The 23,815-nt window shown below is 40.9% G+C and overlaps 1 protein-coding gene and 1 pseudogene across 2 annotated transcripts in view; both read right to left on the minus strand.

Annotated features, from left to right (window-relative positions):
* The window catches only part of lpgat1 (lysophosphatidylglycerol acyltransferase 1), a 71,945-nt gene extending 66,057 nt beyond the window's left edge, over window positions 1-5,888 (minus strand). For both annotated transcript variants that reach the window (XR_014906867.1, XM_085371976.1), the window contains exons 1-2: window positions 5,337-5,888; window positions 4,418-4,670 (exon numbers count right to left, since the gene is read on the minus strand). Coding sequence is in view for 1 of the 2 variants with exons in the window: in XM_085371976.1 (XP_085228102.1) it covers window positions 4,418-4,655 (238 nt within the window). In the remaining variant the exon portion in view is untranslated. The remainder of the gene's footprint in view (window positions 1-4,417; window positions 4,671-5,336) is intronic.
* A 2,498-nt stretch (window positions 5,889-8,386) lies between these two features.
* LOC146617275 (integrator complex subunit 7-like) lies at window positions 8,387-23,248 on the minus strand (annotated as a pseudogene).
* Window positions 23,249-23,815: the final 567 nt, after the last annotated feature.

The following is a 23,815-nucleotide window of genomic DNA, read 5'->3' on the forward strand; positions in this document are numbered from 1 at the left end:
GCTTGTTTTCAGCATCGTAAAGTCTGGCCACTGAACCTGCTGCAAATGAAGGTGCTGAACCGTTTTCACTTTTGCTTGCAAGGCTTTCTATTAATGTTGATTTAAATTATGGGAAGATTTATGGAAAAAAAAAAAAAATCAGATTGCCCTTCCCTTAGAAATTGGAGTAGAAGCAATGTGCAATTTAAGATTGAGATCAAGTCTGATATCAGACTACAACATTTATTGAACACGGAAAGAAAAATATGGACTATAAATGTCGAAATCTGTGACCTTGGACAAAAACTAGAGCACTGAAATAGTGCTGTATCGTCCACACTAAAAGATTGCAAAGACAATGCGGGGAACCGGGGTTTGAGCAGGTCCGCTTTGTGTTGAGAGGTAACAGTGCTAACTGACTCAACCTTGTCCCAGTGCCCTTGAGCACAAAATTCAGACTGTCACATACAAAAGGACAACCAGGACTGCCCGCTGAACAGTTCATCTCATGCTTTTTCTGTCTTTTCCCATTTATGTTTTTTTTTTTTTCCCCACATGTCAGAACTGTCTGAGCATCAAAGCCACAAATGAAATTTGGTCGGAGCTGCATAATGATAACATCCTCAATTGTAATTATACCGCTCGGACCAAATTGGAGCTGCATGATGATAACTTGGATTCTTAAAAGCTATGCAAGTATATTTACATAGCTTTTAAGCAGAAGTAAAACTGTAGCAGGTAGCTCCACATCTTTGACTTAGCAGAATTTTTATAACAATAACATTACTCAGACTTTGAGAATAATAATAATAATAATAATAATAATAATAATAATTTTGCATCATAGCTGGCTCATCTCTTGCTCCTATGTCCATCTGCCCAGCAAACATTTCAAACTAACCAAACGCCGACTGCTGGTCTTTTCTTGATATCTAATCGAGTCAAAGTTAGTCCTACTGGAGCTGTCCAGTCCAACCACATTTGAGTTTCACACATTTTGTAAAATTTGTATTAATATTAATTATTTATTGTGAAGAATCCGTTGGTAAAGTTTAGGTATTTGCAACAAACTTGGTTAGGGTTACAAAAAGATCCCGGATTGGGTTAAAAATAAAAGGACTCTCTCGGTTGCCATGGTAATGCCACCCTGCTTTCACTGAACAAAATGACACAATGTCTTCTGTTATGAAATGTACTTCCTATTCAAATGCAATACCTACACGTTTGAAGAAAAAAATTAACCCCTGCTGGATAATGGTAAGGTTTCAACTGACTGGAAATCAGAATGGGGACTCAGTAAGCCATTTTTTTTCTCTCTCCATCGTGATTTGTAATGCAGCAATTCTTAAATACAAAGTTTTCATTCATTTAAAGAAAATGTATTTTTTCTGTGGACCCACTGTAAAAACCATATCATTTATTTTATCTAATACTTATTTAATTTGGCATATTATGAATAATTAATAGAAAAAGATGTAAAACTTACGAAAATACAATTAAAAGCTCATAAATCTATACACTCCTTCACACTTCCAGAGCTGTTCAGTGGGCTCTTTGCCAGGCTGATTCTGGCCCCTGGGCCTTATGTTTGACACCCCTGCTTTAAAGTGATTTTTCAAATTTCGAAATTGCAAAGCATTAATGGCAAATGGCCTGTATTTGTATAGCGCTTTTCTAGTCCCTAAGGACCCCAAAGCGCTTTACACAACCAGTCATCCACCCATTCACACACACATTCACACACTGGTGATGGAAAGCTACAATGTAGCCACAGCCACCCTGGGGCGCACTGACAGAGGCGAGGCTGCCGGACACTGGCGCCACCGGGCCCTCTGACCACCACCAGTAGGCAACAGATGAAGTGTCTTGCCCAAGGACACAACGACCGAGACTGTCCAAGCCGGGGCTCGAACCGGCAACCTTCCGATTACAAGGCGAACTCCCAACTCTTGAGCCACGATCGCCCCAATGTAATTAATTAGTTAATTAATGTAACTAATGTCCCATTTTATCTGGTTTTCATCACTTTAAAAGATCCAGAACAAATACTAGTACGTACACATAGCTATACATAGTATGAGTAGTACCAGATTGCAAATTACAGTGTATGTCATACCTTTAAAATCTGAATTAAACTTTAATGGCCAAATATCTCACTCCAAATCCTGTCGATCAAAGCCTGCAATACATTTTGCTCAACGCAAGTCCAGGTGCTCTATAGAGTGAAAGCTTTGAATTATTAATTAGCATGCCTTGTTGCTTCCTATGTTCACCACTTAGCAGTTTGTAAGCATTTTGCTCCATATAAATGAACCCGACTGTAGCCTGAGTCACGTCAAGATATCCAACCAGCCATTCGAGTGGAAACAACGACGACCTGTGATATTCGTGTCTGTCAGGTGAGTGTGTCTGATATTCTGTCTCCATCTGTCATTTGTGGAGCACACCAACAATTAGCTTCATTACCGATTTATCTGGCAACTACGCTCTCAGTTAATTAACCTATAAAATGTCAAAAACGGTGAAAAATGTGCATTGTAATTTTTTGAATGCACCAGACGCTTTTTTAATGTCCTATTGTGTCCGACTACAAATCCAAAAGCTATATGGAATTCATTTACTGATAGAAATGACAAAGAAAAGCACAAAATCATTACAAAAAGGTTTTCTTAATCTATAATTTAATCGGCTACTTTAAATGAACCGTCTGCAAATGCACAATTCTTATTTAATTAAGAAGAAATATATTCAACCTTATAAACAGCAAGCAATGCATTTCAATACAACACCACTTACACAGAATCAGTTATTAAAGCAAGTAACCACAATTATTTGAAAAAGCTCTACTGAAAGTAGGGCAAAGTTTAGCTTTTTAAAATCAATCTCTCTTTCTTTGCTCTGTTGCACATTCTCAGTCACACTTTTCACTCTTCTTAAACTTAACTTCATTTTTATTTTTTTAAGAACTGTTGTATATAGAAAAGTTTTTGCACCATCTTACAATTATTTCCCTTGTGGGATCAATAAAACATCAATTGAACGAGCTGTTTATTTTTATTGAATCATTTGGCCAAAACATTAGTAGCTTATTAATCAATTAACCATTCACCTGAAGCTGCAAGAGGTAACATGTTTCCACAACTTGGAATGTCCAAGAATAGACAAATAGCTTCCTTATTGACTCGTTTTTTCAACAAATGGTATTTAAAAAAAAGAAAAGAGGAAAAATTACTAAATTTACCCCATTTACTGTCTTACATCAACCTGTGATGCTGCATCAGTTTTAAACTATATAAATATATATAAAACTAGTGTGGAAGGATTTTAAAATGCTTCTGCTATTTATCATAATAAAGATATTACAAACAAACAAATATATCAGTATCATAAATGGCCATACTGTTTTTGTAAACGCTGATATCAGCCCTTTATTTTGCAGTCCATGCCCAATATAAAAAATAAATAAATAAAAAAAAAAAATTATAAAAACATAGTTACACAGGCCAAGAGACCAGTTGGCAACCACCTGTTGCTACAGAAAAAATTGCATTCTTCTGCTAGTCGTAAGTGCCTGCTGAAGGTGCTTTGAAATCAAATGCTAAAGCCTCGTTCATGTCGGCCCAGAGCGTGGCGAGTGACGCAACGATAACCATCGGTCACTATGGAAAAATGTGTATGCCACAACCAGTTTGCTATTGCTAGGTGAAGTTGGTCACAAAGTGGTATACCACACAGAAAACCTGTGACTCCTTTGGCCAGTAGCAGATTGTGAAGTTCACCTGTAGTTTGCATGGAATTTGCTGATTTTTCTGCAAATGCTCGCCAACCACTGTCCGAGCAGTGAAAACTATCAAACATGAAATGCAAAGCGAAAATGACGGCCGTTCAGCTTCAACGCAAAATATGCCCTTTTTGATTTGGTTTGGTTCAGCAGTAATGCAAAACATCAACTTTTACAACGTTTTACAGTAGGACATTCAGCAAACCCCAAGTTTGTTAAATAACATGTTTACACAATATTTAGTTGTCATGATGCTGGGCGGTATTAGCCAATGCTTGTCTCGCTCTCTTTCATGTAAGTACATCTAAGTCACAGCAATAAGCATTTGTTTCTCTCAAACAGGTTTTGGGTTGATGTTATATGCATTAAGCATTAAAAATGTGTACTTTACCCTACAGCAAACAGAATACTTCTATTAGCTTTTGAAGACTTTGAAATTATCTTCCCAATAGCAATAACTTCTTAAGTAACCTCATAGGACCTGGAAGAAAACAGGCCTATGTGAAGAAAAGACTTGAAGCTCATACTGGTGTTAGAGCAGGCTCCTGCATTATTAGATGGTCACCACTGAACCCATCATCCCCCCCCACACACACACACACACACACACACAATGGATGACAAAAGAGGAAAAAAAGAAAAAAAAAAACATCTTACCTGTATAACCTGCAACCCAACCCCATGAAGACACCATGGCCAGCAACCACTTGAACATGATGCCTTCAATGTGCCAGAAAACGGAGCGGTCCCATATTCTCAGGGGTTGAAGCAGCATCAGGTACAAGCAGTAGGATGGGATGGCTACACAGTTGTTGATGAACATAAAAGTGAAACGGAGCACGGATCTGAGGAGAACCCAGACCAGTTTCCCGGCCCCATCCAAGAGCTGTGCCATCCTGATACACACCGTCTGCAAAAGGACACACGCACGGCAGCAGTTAGCCTCTCCTACTGACTTGTTTCACAAGACAGGAAACAAGTCATGTGTGCAACTTGCATCACGTTATCCTCACTGTACACAAACTGTCTGAACCAATCCCCAAATTTACTCATAGCTATTACACACACATCCGTACACACACTCTAAACCAAGCAGAGTCTGCCGCTAACCGGCTGAGGCTATTTCACGGAATTTATATGTAACACACGCGTCCTGGACGCTGCAGTCACAGTATTGATAATGAAGATTTACTCTTAAATATGCCCGCTCCTTCTTCTTTAGCGACAGTCTGCTAGCGGCCAATCTTTTACAGTTTTCCTTGCAAAGACAGCACCATAAAAGGACCAGCCGCTCAGGACACGGTCGAGTACTTCATGACATGCTAGCTAGCGGTGGAGTGAGTTAGCATAACGAGATTAGTTAATAAATATTGGCACTATTGCAAAATAGACCGACACGCACAGCATAGGAAGCTAAGACTTAACACTCCAGTGTTTTACGAGACAATAACACACGTTAACTCGTACGCTGGGTGTCTGGAGGCTCCTGCAAAGCGCAATAGCCGTGTGCCTCATCCAGAATATAGCCCGACCCCTGTAATTGAGTAGTAAAAGTCCTGTAGCTCATGTTACTCACCCGGTTACCGTCACTGAAGCATCCAAGGACGGCCGAAGGTGCAGCTAATTGTTGGAGCGAGATAAACGCTGTCACGTGTACCCAACCCAGGAGGTTAAGTTAGCAGTATTTGCAGGTCGGCATGGTCGGGCTATCAAACGTGGGGGTCAAAGGTGGAAATACTGCGCGATAAAACTGCGGCTGCACCCATTTAGCTATAAAACGCGGACTGCTTGGGAACACGCTCAATCCCGGAGGGCACCGTTAGCTCGCTAGCTGGCTAGCAAGCGACTCCACTCGAGCGCCGCTGGCTCCATCTCAGTCAGACACCGGGATAAATCCTCTGATGCATCATCACCATCATCGTCATCGTCAAGTTAGCCGACCTCCCATTAGCGAATATTGACGAGAGGCGGCTCAGCCGACGAGGGGAGGCCTGTTGGGATCAGCCCTGATCGTTAGACAAACGCGCCTTAAAATATGCACCGCAGGTACACATCAAATACAAAGATCAGCGATTTCTCGTCTCTAGCTTCCAAGAGCCGTTGTCTTTCTCCGGATGCCGATCACACCGCGTCAATGTACACAAAAGATCAACAGGATCGGAAATGATATGATCCTGCCTTCAAAATAAAATCTTCTTAGTAGTAATCGTACAAAGTGAAGTCAGCTTTTTTTTCTTTTCTTTTTTTGGTCTAGATATTATGCTATTAAATGAAAATAAAAGGCTTAACTAAAAATCCTTACATGTCCACGCCAGGAACCTTTTATCTTATCTTATCTTATCTTTAGTATTTAGTCACTTTTGTAGATTAACATTGTTAAATGTTCTTATAAGGTTGGATTCCTCACTGAGAAGATAAAGTAGTTTGAGGAGCTCCTGAGAGAGAGAGGTAATAACAGAAGGAGGAAAGTTAGTAAATAAGGAAGTGCAAACGATTACTAAAGAGGAAGTGAGATTAGCTATTAAGAGGATGAAAAGCAGAACGGTCCATATGACATACCTGTGGAAGTATGAAGATATCTAGGAGAGAGCTCAGTGGACCTTTTTACACAGTCCACTGAAAGGATGAGGTGCAGAGGTGTAGTAGCTTCAGAGGGATAAGGATTATGATCATCATCATCACAGAGATCATTCCTGTTATCCAAATATCTGACTATAGTCTATACATTTAAACAATGATCACCCAAACAGAATTAGCAAAAATTATTGCACTTTTTTAGAGTTTAACTCAACAAATTATAAATTAAGTCAACCCCGAGCAGCTGCTGGAACAACTATCAGCCTATATTGGATGATTAGCAAGACCCCACCCCCAACGATCAGCCTATATTGGATGATTAACAAGACCCCCCATCATACTTCCAGTATTCACTTTTTTTAATGTTTTAGGAAGATCATCCATATAAAAACGGAAACAAAACACCTGACAATATCCTGCCTAGTCAGATCACGCTGGTTACTAAAAAGGATGTAGGTTCCAACGAATAAGTCTTGATTAGTTCACTAAAGATTCAAATGTCTGATTATTTACAAAGTTACAAACAGATCATTGTCACATAATCATCATGTTTTTAATCTTTGAGCTTTTTTTTCTCCATATTTATTTGTGCAATTTTTATACCTGAATATATTAGATTTTTAAATGTATTCTTTTCGCAGAGTTATGAAAAGCTTTAATGTTGATGGTGTTGTCCTGTGAGGATGTTTTACATACATTTATGTATATGGTTTCTTTTACTGTTTAGTTTTTGCCATAATAAATCATTTCTAACTTTTTTGTGTAATGAAATGTTGGGCTCTTGTATTAAGAAAATTAAATGTTTCTAAACATTTATTGTTTGGCCAGATCTTGTATAAAATAAATTTTCACATTTATTTTATTTTTTACACTTTTTTTTTTTTTTAATTCTCCATAATTAAATATCTTGAACTTATAATATGAACTGTATTCTTAAATGTTTATTGCTCTGGTCATGTGATCATACTCTACTTATTCTTGTTTTTTGTTTTTAATACTTTTATTAGTTCAATAAAATATTACCTATATTATGGAATAATGTTATATATACTACAATACTACCACTACTACTAATGATGATGATAATAATATTGTAATCATTGCCACACTAGTTCAATGTGAACTAGAAACTAATTTGAATTTCTATTGCACAATGAGGTCATCGAGACACTGATTTTGAAAACCAAAAGCGGATGTTGTTGTTTTTTAAGAGCTTCTCGCTTGATCATCTGACGCCTGCCAGTAGTCTGAGTGCGCAGACTCCGAAGTGCTGATGGTTGGTTTCAGTCTACGACCACAAAAATAAATAATAAATTTAAAAAATCTTATGACTACATCTGAAGTCATCTCGGCACATTTCCAGTTAGTTTTTAAGCTCACATTTGGTTGTGGATATTTTATAATTATTATTTTTAACAGGCTTTGCCTTTTCTTCTCTAGGATTAGAAACAGCGTTATGGTATTTTAGGAACGCTGTGAGCGCAAAATTAATAACATTATAAAAGTTTAAAATAATTATAGCTCACTTTTAGGTGCTTAAATGCTGATGAACATAACAGGAAAGTCAACTGAGGGGTAAAAATTTAAAACGCTAAACTATCAAGAAAGTGTTAAATATGATGTTATAGACCAGTCATTTAGATAAATATGAGGCTGACAGCACAGATTGTAATGGTCTTCAAATGAAGATGCCCCGTTAATTACTATGGGCTGCCCCCTGTTGGCTGTCTGTGCAACTGCATGTATGTAGGACGCTAAATCCAAGGACGTTTAGCAATAAACTATCCCAGAGAGGCTACTGCACGCAAGAAATCCTATTTGAGAATATGTGAAAAATTAAAAAGCTGCATTAAATCAGGCATTTTGATGTTATCCAGACAGCAAAAGATATAAAGATGAGCATAGATGAGCATAGATAAAATAGATGAGTTAAAAAAATAAAGTGTTCAAAAAAAAAAAAAAAACACTAAGTTATTATTTAAATCAATTTGGTATTTTAATCATTAAAAAATATGTACATATTTAATTTCTACAAGGTCAAGTGCAGAAGGTCAAACTGTAAGCGCTACTAGAAGCGAGTGTATGTGCTCCTCTGTGGCGCGGGCTGAGCTCCGCCCTGCTGCAGCTGGTGACGGAGTTGCTGGGAGTACGGGTCCTCCAGAGACTTTACTGACACCGTCGTCTTGGGCCCCGTCTTCCACTCTATGCCGCTCTCATCCACCACAGAGGCCTCTACGGTGACGGTGTGGGTGCCCAGGATGGAGAAATTCAGCAGGAACTGGGTGCTGAAGTAGTCGTTGTGGGGCTCCACACGCTGCTTGATCTCATTTGTTTTAGTATCTAGTGGAATCTGAAATGGGAAAAAAACTGTTTAAAACGTTTATACTGGTCAAACTGGTCTAATCTGTGTCATTTAATCCATCTAAACTATGTTGTAGTGAGTTGTCCAGTTTTAGAGATCAGCTGAGAAGATCTCTGACCTTTCTTAAACATAGTGAACTAGACAGCACCTCAGAGAAATCACAAGCTCATTACTCACAGCAACGCTAATGTCTATTAAGCTGCTTTGTTAGATACACGTTCTGCTGCTCAGTAATGAAAACATCCAATCAGCCAACCAGATAGCATCATCTCGATGCATTTAGGCATGCAGACGTCATCAAGACAACCTCTGAGTTCGAACTGAGCATCAGAGCATCAAAAGTTAAGGTGTATTTTTGGGCTTTTCGCCTTTATTTGAAAGTCGGGTAGTGCAGAGTAGACAGGAAAGAGGCGAGGAGAGAGCAGGGATATACGCAGCAAGGTGTCAGGGGTCGGACTTGCATGCAGAAGAGCATCTCTGACTGCACAACAGTGAAGCAAATGGGCTGCAGCTGCAGAACAAGAAACAGGAAGCTGTAGCTACAGTGGGGCAAAAAAGTATTTAGTCAGCCACCGATTGTGCAAGTTCCCCCACTTAAAATGATGACAGAGGTCAGTAATTTGCACCAGAGGTACACTTCAACTGTGAGAGACAGAATGTGAAAAAAAAAATCCATGAATTCACATGGTAGGATTTGTAAAGAATTTATTCGTAAATCAGGGTGGAAAATAAGTATTTGGTCACCTCAAACATGGAAAATCTCTGGCTCTCACAGACCTGTAACGTCTTCTGTAAGAAGCTTTTCTGTCCCCCACTCGTTACCTGTATGAATGGCACCTGTTTGAACTCATCATCTGTATAAAAGACACCTGTCCACAGCCTCAAACAGTCAGACTCCAAACTCCGCCATGGCCAAGACCAAAGAGCTTTCGAAGGACACCAGGAAAAGTATTGTAGACCTGCACCAGACTGGGAAGAGTGAATCTACAATAGGCAAGCAGCTTGGTGTGAAAAAATCAACTGTGGGAGCAATCATCAGAAAATGGAAGACGTACAAGACCACTGATAATCTCCCTCGATCTGGGGCTCCACGCAAGATCTCATCCCGTGGGGTCAAAATGATCATGAGAACGGTGAGCAAAGATCCCAGAACCACACGGGGGGACCTGGTGAATGACCTGCAGAGAGCTGGGACCAAAGTAACAAAGGTCACCATCAGTAACACACTACAACGGCAGGGAATCAAATCCCGCAGTGCCAGACGTGTTCCGCTGCTGAAGCCAGTGCATGTCCAGGCCCGTCTGAAGTTTGCCAGAGAGCACATGGATGATACAGCAGAGGATTGGGAGAATGTCATGTGGTCAGATGAAACCAAAGTAGAACTTTTTGGCATAAACTCAACTCGTCGTGTTTGGAGGACGAAGAATACTGAGTTGCATCCCAAGAACACCATACCTACTGTGAAGCATGGGGGTGGAAACATCATGCTATGGGGCTGTTTTTCTGCCAAGGGGACAGGACGACTGATCCGTGTTAAGGACAGAATGAATGGGGCCATGTATCGTGAGATTTTGAGCCAAAACCTCCTTCCATCAGTGAGAACTTTGAAGATGAAACGAGGCTGGGTCTTCCAACATGGCAATGATCCAAAACACACCGCCCGGGCAACAAAGGAGTGGCTCCGTAAGAAGCATTTGAAAGTCCTGGAGTGGCCTAGCCAGTCTCCAGACCTCAACCCCATAGAAAATCTGTGGCGGGAGTTGAAAGTCCGTGTTGCTCGGCGACAGCCCCAAAACATCACTGCTCTCGAGAAGATCTGCATGGAGGAATGGGCCAAAATACCAGCTACTGTGTGTGCAAACCTGGTAAAGACCTATAGTAAACGTTTGACCTCTGTTATTGCCAACAAAGGTTATGTTACAAAGTATTGAGTTGTATTTTTGTTATTGACCAAATACTTATTTTCCACCCTGATTTACGAATAAATTCTTTACAAATCCTACCATGTGGATTCATGGATTTTTTTTCACATTCTGTCTCTCACAGTTGAAGTGTACCTCTGGTGCAAATTACTGACCTCTGTCATCATTTTAGGTGGGGGAACTTGCACAATCGGTGGCTGACTAAATACTTTTTTTGCCCCACTGTACAAATCACACGGGCTCATCAAAATCAATCTCTAGAAGCCTGGGAAAAGTTGCCTGCTCTGATGAATCTCAGTTTCTGGTGTAACTTAAAAATACAAAATCAAAAATCCACTTGACTGTGTTAAACTGGGACTCATTTGCAGTCATCTGTAATTATTACTATTGACAATAGTGGAAACTATATCCTGCAACATATATGTGGCTGGATAGTGACTGGGAAATTCGTCTTTTAGAACCAATAACATGCTCTTTATGAGGACATGGAGACCTATTTTTATGATATTTAAACAACAAAGAGAGAGTTTACAAATCTGTGTTTAGCATTGTACTCTGTCGCAACAATTGTAAAAGTGGCAATGAAAAAAAGATTTGTGACGTCTAAGTTGTTTAAGTGTCAATACAAACTAAGTACATAAAAAAACTTTGACTGAGGCCACACACCTTGTAGTCAGGTCCCGTCTTGCTCTGAAGAACTGAGGTAACATTAAGACAGACTGACTGGATCTTTCTGAAGAGTCCCGGAGTTGAGCCGTGCTGCACCACACCCTCCACCTTCAAGGTCAGCTGCTGAGTGTTCTGCACTGGGATTGGCTCGCTCGGTGTTCGCGGGGATGGTGAAAGGGCGAGCTGGAAAAAACACAACACACATAAACCTTCAGAGTACCAAAGGAAGAATGTCTTCCTTCCTCTGATGAACACCCACCTTATCGGCCAAAACAGATGTACACGTTAAAATACTAAAGTGACACTGTGGAAACGTCTCATGCGTTCCTCTTACAGCGGGCTATTTCCTGGACTATTTCTTGGCTCGACGCACTGCTTTCCAAGAAGCCCAGCCAAGAAACAGTCCAGCACATAATCCCCATAAAAACACAGAGAGGTGATTTTACATAATATATGAATTAGTGCGCTTTAGAAGTGCTGGCAGGCAGATTTTACCTCGTCTCCAGTCTTTGTCCTGAGCTGAGCCTGCCGTCTCCCTGTATTAGCTACATATCTACTCCTAAGCGATATCAATCTTATTATCCAAGTCCAATAAGCAGCTAGCTTGGGGGAAGACAGCCTGTGGTGACTGTGCCTTAGAATATGCATATCATTATTGTGCTTTTCTCTTTAAACCAACTAAAAACAGTTACCTTGATGCTGGTGGACTGCAGCTTTTGGAAGAAATATCTCTGGAAAGACAGCGGCACCTTCAGCAAAGCTATGACAGCATCACAGAGACAGCTGGTGTGCTGAAAAAACAAGCAACACATTTTCATCATTTGCTCCCACTTCATTTTTGTCATTTCCATTTTTTTCCCCCAACCTTAAAGCAACTGAATGGGGTCCTTTATGACCCTCGCTCTACTGTAATATGAAAGTTCTCCAATTTTTTATTTTATTTTTTTAACCGGACTTTATCTGTCGGTGCGACAGGTTCACAGAAAGTTATGTGAGGTAGTTTGCAGCCCCGCAAAAGTAGCTTTTTTTTTGCTTTTAACATTATAGATTTTGGTTGTTTGTCTGTGTTTGTTTATGAGATGTTCAAAAAGAACACTAAAGTCCTAGGGTTAAATAAGGTAACACAGACTCTTTGTCAGAGCTACAGTATATGCAGACCATTTGTTGTCAGCCCCTGAGAACCCTTCTAATATTTGGGGTTATATTTCTAATTATTGTAATGTTTTCAGTGTTTCTACATATTCATCCATCCATCACCTCCCACTGATCCAACTCGGAGTTATGGAGACCGCCCTGTGACACTCTCCAGTCTTTCACAGGGCTAACACTGAGAGATGGACAACCATTCACACCTACGGCCAATTTAGAATCACCAGTTAACCTATCAAGCATGTGTTTGTCTGTGGGAGGAAGCCGGAGTACCTGGAATGAAGCCATGCACGAGTTTCTGCACAAACTGTGTGAAATATTACAAAACTGCAAACAAGACGTTTCTTTAGATTTTGTTAAAAAACATTAACAAATAACAGTCACGGACTGACTAAAGAAACATAATTTCATCCACACAATTTGGGATTTTTAACTCCTTTGTCTGTGGCATTAGTACCAGACCATCGATGATGAAGTACCGAGTGTTAATCTTACCAGATGTGAGACAGGAGGGTGTTTCTTGGTGAGGCTCTCCGCTTCCTCCAGCACGTGGTTAAAGACCGACATCATCCGTCGCTCATATTCGCTCTCCGTCTGGACAGACCCCACAGTGCCGTACTCCTGAAAACTACATTACAGAAACAGATGGAAGACATGTCGGGGGAATTCACAGAAGGGACCTGTTGCTGCAAAGCGCTTTCTCTGCAGATCAGTCGAGTACACGGTCCAGTGGAGGAGCTTTTGTCAAATAAAATAAGGTGCATTTACTTTTATTACACTGTCATACATCTGTGGGCAGCTTATAAAGGGCTACCTCTACGTGTGATGCTGAAAGCTAATAAAATAAAACCAAAATATAGAGGAAAAATCCTTAGTTTCACATTTGTTAGTTTAGTAAAAAAAATTCGATGACAAATTGCCTGATGAGGCACTGATGGACATGTTATCTGATACTCTGAAGGTCTACCAGTCTGTGAGTCTACTGCTTTAATGTGGTGGTGTTTTCATTGTAATATATGTGCAGATTTTCATAAACCTAGTCTTTGACACACGTCCTCCATGCAACAATAGCTAAAAACACTAAAACTACCACTGAAAGTCAAAAACTGGACTGAAACTAAACATATTCAAACAACAGAAGATCTGGACTATTCTAGAAGATACACCTGTGGTATCGTTTTGAAAATCTGAGGCAACTTCCTTCTCGAATGACTGTATTTACAAGATTTTCAGAAAACCTGATCGCTGAGATTCAAACTTGTCCGAGATTTTTCTAGATATGCCTATGGTATCAATTTGAGACTCCTATGTTGCCTCGTTCTGGAGTTATCGCATTCACAAACTTGGATATCCACATTGCCCGGCTGGCCAGCAGGGTGACAATAATGCCTTTTACGGCTGAAACAAAACTAAACTCAAACAAGAAATCTGGAAACTAAAAGTAAAGAAAACACAAAACTATAGTAACTCCGGTACAGAAAAACTCAACACAATCTAAACTAGATCCATTCAAATCAAATTATTTGTTGACACTCAGAGCAGCCCTCACCTGGCAGCCTGTGGGTCCAGTATCAAAGCTTCAATCACGTGGGAGACGAGCAAGCAGCTCTGCTGTTGTCTGGGCAAACAGTTAAAGAAAACTTAAGGACATAAGTTATGAGATGATATTTAAAAGGAAAAAAAAAAGAGAGAGAGAAGAAGGAAAGTATAAAAGTATGATGATGTGCGTTTAAGGATACAACTCCACATTGCGAAGGGTTGCATAATCTGCATCAAACGACGACTGGTGTAAGTCAGCATAGCGAGCAGCAAGACTTCTGAACTCATCCATGCACACCTTCATCTGGAGAGAAGAGAAACGCATCGCAGCTTCACAACTATGCTTTTATTCCTCTAGATAAAGCTAGGCAAATAAAATAATTATACTGGCTTTTTGTCGTCCAGTGAAAAGATCCAAGTAAAACTGAGCTACTGACCCGGAGGCCCAAAAGGGAAAACTATATTGAACACTGACCTTAAATCAAATTTACCTCCTAATTAAAAGCAAATACCTCTTCAGCATGATGAACAATCTGCTCCAGTTTGCTGGTGCATTAACAGAAAGCCTAAATAGTGACCTTTGACATGCTGTAACCACAAATTCAAAATAAGTAAATAAATAAAAGGGAGTCCACTCCTCTCAGGCCAAAGTTCAGCATGTCACCTGCATTGAGATGCGGCCACAGCGTTGCAGCTCATTTCCTGAAGTGAGGGCGATGGTGGTTGCGATGGCGGGAGGAGGGCTGGTTTTCAGACTGTTGCAGGTACAAATGAGCTGCGACAAAGCTTGCAGGGTGTCGATCCGGAGCTTAATGAACTCGCACTGGAATGTGAGCGGGCTCAGAGGAGTGCTGGCAGCCTGCAGGGAGGGATTAATCAGATAAATAAGGACACAGCAGTTAAATAGTGGCGCGGCTTGAGTTGATCTAACGAGATTCTAGGTGAGTCACGTCATTAGCAGTTAGAGTTGCTTTGAAATCAGCTCTAATGGCACCCCTCTCCACACTGGCTATCAGCAGCTCTCAGCATCCTGTCACTGGTGATAGATAAACAGTATTAATGCTTTTTGACAAGCAGATGCCTGGCAGTTAACTGACTGTGAGGGAGGCGATGCCCTTTTGGTAGGAGCGCAAGGCCTCTGCGATGGCGCTCATGGCTCCGCTGTAGTCCCCGTCTTCCACGTGACTCAGGCACTGCTCAGCCTGGGAGAACTCCTTCAGGCTGCTCAGCCAGAAGTAGAAGTGCTCCGAGGCCACACGAGTCCGCACACACTGGTACAGCTCGCTGGAGAACTCGTGGCATCCCTGCAGGTGAACGATAAGAAAATAATCATCTTGCCGGAGATCCGAGGCACTTCGTGGCTGTTTGCAACACCGTTTTGATCCAAAGATCTCACCATGCGCGAGGCTTGCCGTGCAATGCGATACACCGTCCAGCCGTTAGCAACGTTCTCCAGCTGCTGTTTGATGACAGTCTTCACTTCGGCTGACAGAGACGACTGGCTTGCAACAAAAATCACTGTTGCCAAGGAAACCTGCAGCAGTGACAGTAGGGGGAGATGAGTGTGAAACTCTAGAGATCGGCGATATGTAAAGGCAGTAAAACAAGGAGGTAAATATTAACAGGATGCTCCTGTGAGGTTCCTCTACCTTCTATTAAAACATGAAGGCTAAATAAAACTGCATCATGTATCATTTAGTCTCTATACATCAGCTGATGCGTGAACCCTTGCACATCTCTCACCAGAAGCTCCTGCTGCTTATCGGTGGACGAGTGACTGGCCACCCGGTAGAGATCAACCAGATCCCCCAGCATACCGTCCCCCAGCACAGGCAGGTGGGTGGCGATGGCCGCCAGAGCGTGACACATGAGAACACGAGAGGAGTCGCAGGACAAGTGGAGCTGGCCGAGCAGGAATTCCACTGCAGACTGGCTGAGATGGGGTCGACTTTTCAGCAGCTTAACCAATGAGGTGAGAGCTGTCTAAAGTTGAAAACAAGAAAATGCAGAGATGGGTGTTACTACAGCAAAATGTAGGTAAGGGTTGGCTGATGAGTTGAATGTAAGGAGAGGCATGGAGAAACGCTCCCAAAATAATTCTCACCTCATTTGCAAAGTTTGTGCAGCTGGTATTAAAGAAAAATAGTTCTAATAGTTAACGAGTATTTTTCAGGCAAACATGAAGAACTACAGGCAACGTGCGCTCAACCCAGGCAATCACTGGGAGATTTTTGTTGTGGCAGATCCTTCGCAACTAATTTCATCCAGTGAGAACCAGAAACCTCCAGGAACCACCGTCAACCAGCTGCCGTTACACATTTCTGTCAGACAAATCCCTGAACCATGTACGCATGAGAAACTTCAATTGGTCCAGTGAGCAGGGCAGGAGTAACAATGAACCTGTAACTCTTAAAAGTCCAGCCAAACCAAACCAGTTTTCCAAATTTAAATTAAAATACATTGTGGTACTTTTTCAGATGTTTTATAATGTAAACTCTGCCTCCTCAGGGGTCTAATGTCTTACTTTCAGTGTGGCTTGTGCACTGGGGCTGTTGTCCTGACTGCACAGCATCAGAAGGGACTCCACTCCCAAAACTGTGTCCTGCTCCAGCTGTACTATATCTGAGGAGGGGGAGATGCACACAACAACAAATATTACCACACTGATTAAGAATTAAAAGCATCCCCCAAATAGGTTATTGCCCAGTCTAACTAACCTTTCTCTGGACAGGAAATGGCAATGTTGGTGAGCACTATGACCCCGTGAGCTGCTACTGCCAGGTTGCTGTGGTAACAGCATTCCTGTGCCAACTTAACCAGGTCAGTGAGCCGGGGTGGAACCAAAGAGCCACCTGAGAAGAAAGTTTTAGAGAATGCAGATCAGTTCAGAGTGGCATTCTTTGTTTCCTAAATGCAGCGATTTAAGCGTAAACATTACCTCCCACATTACTAAAATACTGTTTGATCGCAATAGTTCCAGAGAGGGTGGCGAGAACGGCCAACATCCCCAGCTTCAAACTGTTGTAGGGGATAGTCAAAGCACATTCGCACAGCACCTGCAAAGGTAAAAGCTGTTAGATTGCAGACAGATTTTAAACATCACAACAACCCTACAGTGCAACTGTTGCCATCTGGGGCTCTACCTGAGTGTTTTCTCTTATCCACAGGTGAGGAGCCTTTTTAGCCAGGAGCTTTAAATCGTTAACTGCAAGTCTCTTCACAGCTTTTCTCGGATCATCTTTTAGGTACTGAAGGAGGAGCTGCAGCTGCAAACAGATTAGGAACCAAATCAGAGGTTCACCACAACAAACCGAAAGAAAGGAGGCATTGCTGTGTGCGAGCAAATTGGGTCTACCTGCTTGGGGATATCTATGAGGGAAGAGGCGGCCAGCTGGGTGAAAGTATGCAGGGAGACGATGACCATGGGGGTGGAAGGATAAGAGTTCACCAGATGCTGTAAAAGCTCTCTGCTGCTGGATGCCAGGCTGGCGTCATGATGCATGTGCTGCAGCATGGGGATCAACTTCAGTTTCAGTTCCACAGGAGTGTCTAAACCTGAGGCGGAAGAAAAGATCAATGCAAACATTATGTAAAAGATGCAGATGTTATCTGCTGGGTTATATTTGGGTTCAGCAAAATGTGTATTTGCAGTCTTTTGTGTTTCTTTTTCTCTGTGATTTCAGCATGAAAAAAAAAAAAAAAGAATAGCTGCACTCAGTTTTTTTTTTTAGTGAGAAAACTAAAAACAAAAGACATCAGTAATAATGAAGCTTTGAACCACGACAGCTCTCGTTTATCTTCACGTGATCTGAGACATTTTAAATACAGAATAAACATCTTACCTTGAATCATCTCACTAACTTTGTTGCAAATACCAGCTGCAAAGTCTCTGAAAATGAAAAAGAATTAATTAATTAAAAAGCCACACCACAATTAGATCATCTAAAACATCATCCCATACATCAGAGTTCACTTTTAGTCATCGTTTCCTTACTTTGACTGTGCAGAGAAGCTTGCGGCAGCAAAGATGGCTGCCTCGACTTCCACATTGTCGTGAGAGTCCAGGCTTTGGCGAATACTGTGGTGGGCATTCTTCCTCTCTGGGATGATGGAGGCCAAACTACCAAGCATCCTGAACACATAAGACAGCAGGAATTTTCTTTTGAAAAATCTGAGATGACTGAAAAAAACTGTGCACAACAAAGGTGAAGAAGAAAGTGCAGGCAGGGTGGAGTGGATGGAGACTAGTAGTATTAGTATTTAGTATTTATTTATTTATTGTCATTGTCAAGAACAATGAAATTGCGTTTGGGGCTTCCATACAACCCAAAAAAAAGAAGAAAATAATAAATACCCCTTAAAACCCAAGTGTATTGGGGTAATTTGATGAAGATGTTACAATTCTCACAGAGAATGCACAGGATAAGAAAGGAGGGACACCTCAGGTTGAGCATATTGGAGTAAAAGTTAGAGAGGCAAGGCTGAGATGTTTTGGACATGTGCAGAGGAAGGACACTGGATATACTGCAAAGGATGCCAAAGCCAGGCAAGAAGGCCACAAAGGAGGTTTGTAGATGTAGTGAAGGAGGACATGCAGAGGGTTGACAGAAGAGTGTGCTAGGGTCAGATGCGCCACTCGTGTCTATTCATGATTTCACATTATTACCTCAGAGTGATGGCTCTGGCCACAGGGTCATTACTGTGGATGACTGAAAACACCCGTTTCACAAACTCATCCACATTGAGAATCTTCTCCAAATGTTTCTCACTCTGTTGAGTCACTTTGAGTACACAGAGACGTAGAAAGTTGTTACTGGAAAAGAGAAATAAGCTTCTATTAATAAAGATGTTTGTGGCACAGTAAAGCTCATCTTTAACTTCTCGCATCTTCTAAATAGATCTCACCAACTTCAACAACATTCTATTAAAAAGTGCCTAAGATGCACACCTTTATTTATTTAGGCACTTTTGAATAAAATTTAAGTTTGAAAAATCCACTTAAGTAAGAATAGTTTGTTTCTTATTCTTTCTTAAAGTGAAATAAATTCACTCTTTTCTCTACACTCTGAAATGCATTCGGATGCCTATATTAGATTCAGCTATAAAGGAAGTGGGAAACAACTGTCAGTAAAGTAGCCTTTAACAAATAAATACATAAATAAATGATCATCTAAAGCAATCATACCCGAGCCTGAAGATGTCTGCTAGTTTTAAAAAAATGCAGAGTTGATGAGGATGGGAAAGGGGTACTTCTGGAAGAGTTTGGGGAACAAAACCACAGCCTCACACTGCTCACCGAGCTTCCCCGACCTCAACCCTGAAAATAAAGGAATTTCTCCAGTCACAACAAAGCAGGAAGTTTCCATATAGTCCCTAACACTTAACACTAGTGATGTGACGTTCTGTATCGAGGCTTCGAAGCTTGTGTCAAGTAATGGAGGGGGCTTGCTTCATTTATGGGAGGAGCTGAAAATGATGACGTCCGAAGCCTCGGTGCCCAGCTGTACCACGTGACTGGTTCATGAAGTGGTTCGAACTTTGCCGCGAGCTATGACAGATATAAACCCCTCAGACTTCATTCAAAAATGTTGTTGTTTGATGGAGAGTTGCGGTTAGAGAGAGTTTGGAGACAGTTTGGAGGTTTATGAGAGTGAGGAGAGAAAGTCAGGAGAGAATGGAGCCAGCTAAGAAGAGGAGGATGTCCTCCCCTGTGTGGGAACATTTTGATCTTATTCCTCCCAACAAGGTATGTAAATTTCTACAGAAGATGTATTTTCATAATACTGATGGTGCAATACAATTTATGTTAAGCTGTTGTTACTTTTGTACAAGGTGAAGTGTTTGCTATGCGCCAGGGAGCTGGGATATAACAACAACACCTCATCCATGCTTAGGCACTACAGAGCTTTGCATGAGAATAAGGGGAACACCGATTGTGGAGCAAGACCAGGTGAGCCATCAAATGTCATGATAATATAGCATGCAGTAATGTTACTAAATGATATAACAATATTATACAACTGTAATAAGTTACATGTGTGATATTTATATTTGTGCTTTGTCTTTATTGTCTTTCCTCAGGAGAACAATCTCAAATAGATGAAGACCTGGTTAGCATGGTGATTGAGGACTCCCAGCCATTTAGCATTGTGGAGGACAAAGGATTTAAAAGATTTGTTAAATCATTAAATCCTAGCTATGTTCTCCCCACTAAAGGTCATAAAAGCAGTGAAAATTTAGTTTTTACAGAGTAAAATGTGAACAGGCAGGACTGAGCTGTCCATACCTCAACGTTATAAAAGCACAACCACTGTCCATACCCCAACCACACCTCACCTCACAGTAAATGATCATTTCCATTTTAAGCATTTCCAAATGATCATTTTCCATACTGCCAGTATAAATATACACAGTATACTGCCATCACTACAATATACATGTTTTACACACTCCTTTTGTTGTTGACATTTACAAGCTGTGTGCAAAAGGCCACACTCTTCAAATTCATGCCAACATATCGTTAGCTTCATAGCATAAGTGCCTAAGTCATTTTTTGGTCAAATTGAGATTTTTGCCTAACTTTACTCCCCTACCACTGCTGCATCATCCTGTCCGTCTGCCTATGTCATTGGCCAATCACAACACTCATAAGAGTCAAAAAACATACTTGCCTAAGTCATTCATTTGACTTAGGCAGTTTTACCATTGGACTTAGGCAGTTTTGCTACAATCAATTTGACTTAGGCAGTTTTGATGTATGCAAAATGGCTGATAAGAAGAAGAGGTTGACCGCAAGTGAAGCCCTTGCTCTTCTTTTTGATTCATTTACATCTGGTAAAAGTTCATATTTTTTTAGTTTTTTGGTCACTAAATGTATTTTCATTCAATCAAAGAGGTTATGACCATGTTAAAAGATTACTTTTTTGTTGCAAACAAAGTATGATGGCTAGCTAACATTAGCGTTAGTAGTGTAGCATTAGCATAGTAATGTAGTACAAGCTAGCAGCTAGCTAACAGCAGCATGCTACCAGAGTAAATCTTTGGCAATTTCAAAGGCAATTTGAGCATTTTCAGCAAGTTTGCAAATTATATTATGTTTCAAACATTTGCTTTTTATTAGGAGGAGAGTCTAAGGACGGGGGACGCCCTGGGTTCATTGTTAATTGTTAAATTGGACTTTATATTGACTGTGTTCAAATGACTGATACTGGTTGAACTCTATTGCCAGTAATATTCATGTAGCCCTTTGAGGCGACTGTTGTTGTGATTTTGGGCTATACAAAAATAAATTGATTTGATTTGATATTAATAGTACAAATTGATTTTTTTTTTTTTTTTACATAGCAGACATTTTGACTACACAAGTAGATTTAGATGTCATCTTGATTTACCATTTTAAGATACTCCAACAGCATTTTATTTTCTGTTGTATCATCAGGAAAGGAAGTTGATGTGAACTTAGAGGAGTTGGTGGATATAGATGAGGGAGAAGGAGGAAATTATGTTGATATGGGGCAACAGACTGATAAGCAGCCAGAGGAAGGAGAGGAAGATGAAGGAGAGGAAAAGAAAGGGGAAGGAGAGGAAGATGAAGGAGAAGAAAAGGAAGGGGAAGGAGAGGAAAAGGAAGGAGAAGGAGAGGAAGATGAAGGAGAGGAAAAGAAAGGGGAAGGAGACGAAGATGAAGGAGAAGAAAAGGAAGGGGAAGGAGAGGAAAAGGAAGGAGAAGGAGAGGAAGATGAAGGAGAGGAAAAGAAAGGGGAAGGAGACGAAGATGAAGGGGAGGAAGAGGAAGCCAGTCCAACCCCCAGCACTTCTGCTGTTCGTCACAAGCGTCCACTGCCCCATACGTGGAAGAAAAATGTCATCAAAGAAAAGCGTCTGAAGGGAGAGAATTACAAGAATACAATGGGACAGGAGAGACCACCAAAGGCCATGGGCCCACCATGCACATCACAGCACTGCTTCAAGTCAACGAAAAGAAGTTGTGAGCTACTGACTGAAGTTGAGAGAAGAGGAATCTTCAACAATTTCTGGTCCATGCCTTCCTGGGAGACACGCAAGGTGTATATCCAGACTGTTGTTGAAAATGTGCCCATAAAACAGAAGAAAGGTGGTGTTGATTCAAGGAGAACAACATCTCTGCTATACCACCTGCAACTCTCAGATAGATGCAAAATACCTGTGTGCAAAAATCTTTTCTGTTCCACACTTGGTATTGCCCTGAGAACCATTGGATCATGGTTAACTGCAGGCATGAAACCCAACACTCATACCCATTCAAGTGGATCCCACTCTTTCCTGCTCAGTTGCCCATCACCCTGAGGAAATACAGTGACTTACAGTCAATGAAAAATGTACTACCAAGAGTGGCCCACAAGTACTATGATGATCTTCCTCATCAGTAGTATACATAGCCTACCAAATAGTACACACACACACACACGCACGCACACACACACACACACACACACACACACACACACACACACACACACACACACACACACGCACACACACACACCCGCACACGAAGAGAAAGAGAGAGAAGAGAGAGACAAACACACACAGACACACGCACACCTCTTTTATGAGCCTACAGGCCTCCTCTGCAAATTAATGGGTGGGTGAGGTGAAGTGAGTAAGTCTCCTTACTCTAGCTGCCATTTTGTGATTAAAATTGAAAAGTTACAGTGTGTTATGGTTACATTATAGTATGTCATGCTCATTTTATAGTTTGAAGAAAAACTGCCTAAGTCATAGGCATAATCTGCCTAAGTCACTTTTATTAGACAAAAGAAATGATGTTGGGTTTTGTTCTTTTTCCATACTTTTCCTCACATATACTTAAATGTTCTGTGAAAATATCAATTAAAAATATGCATGTGATATTTAGAAAATTAGTTTTTTCTTGTTTTCCGAAAACACAAAAAAAAGACTTAGGCAATTATGCTATCAAGCTAACGATATATTTTTACGTCCAGTAGGTGTCCTACTAGAGCAAATGAAGCTTCAAGAAGCTTTGCGCTGGGATGAACCAATTGGATGAAAAGCTTCAGTGCTTCATGAAGCTTCATCTGCCCATCACTACTTAACACATGACGAAAAACGACACACCGGATAAGAACACAATCAATGAACCATTTGCTAAGTCTTTAGCCAGCGAGCTAACACACCTTTGTCCAGCTCCATGAGAGCGGAGTTAGCGTCGAGCTCCTGTTCGCCATAACAAGCCACTGACAGGAATGAGCGTGCGGTGGAGAGCGACATTACTGTGCAGTTTTTACTCCTTAAAAGAAGATACACTCATGAGATGTTAGCATTTCACTGTTCAGGCGGCATTCAGGAAAACACTGAGGATACAGAGACAGAACATCCGGTCTGGAGATTGACTTTCATAATAAAACGCCAGTTGTTACTTTAGTGCTTCTGTTGAAAAGAACATTTTTACGTGTGATTTTCATAACTTTTGTTGCAGTCACAGATATTCAATTTCTAGTTCAACACTGCGCACAACCTGAAATTGTGTGTTGTCACACAACTTCCAATTATACTTGCACCACTAAATGAACCATCTACATGCAGTTTGGCAGTGGTTGTATACACCAAAGTGTATTTACTAAACTAACAACTGTCTAACAGGATAAACATGCTATGCAAAGAGGGACTAGTTATTAGTTTAATCGTTTTAAAAATATTTATTTATGCTGAAGGGGCGTCTCCTTCTCCAGTTATGGTGGGAAAGTTTACAAAGAAAGCGGAAGCAGAAGCGCTCCTGCCCAGGAAGTCGCCGTTTCCACCAATGGTTGCGCGTAACGCAAGTTTAGCGGGGAATTC

The sequence above is a fragment of the Diplotaxodon limnothrissa genome, linkage group LG15 (genome assembly GCF_057381915.1).
Source record: "Diplotaxodon limnothrissa isolate DT_005_m linkage group LG15, D_limnothrissa_male_GT1.1, whole genome shotgun sequence".
NCBI lineage: Eukaryota > Metazoa > Chordata > Actinopteri > Cichliformes > Cichlidae > Diplotaxodon > Diplotaxodon limnothrissa.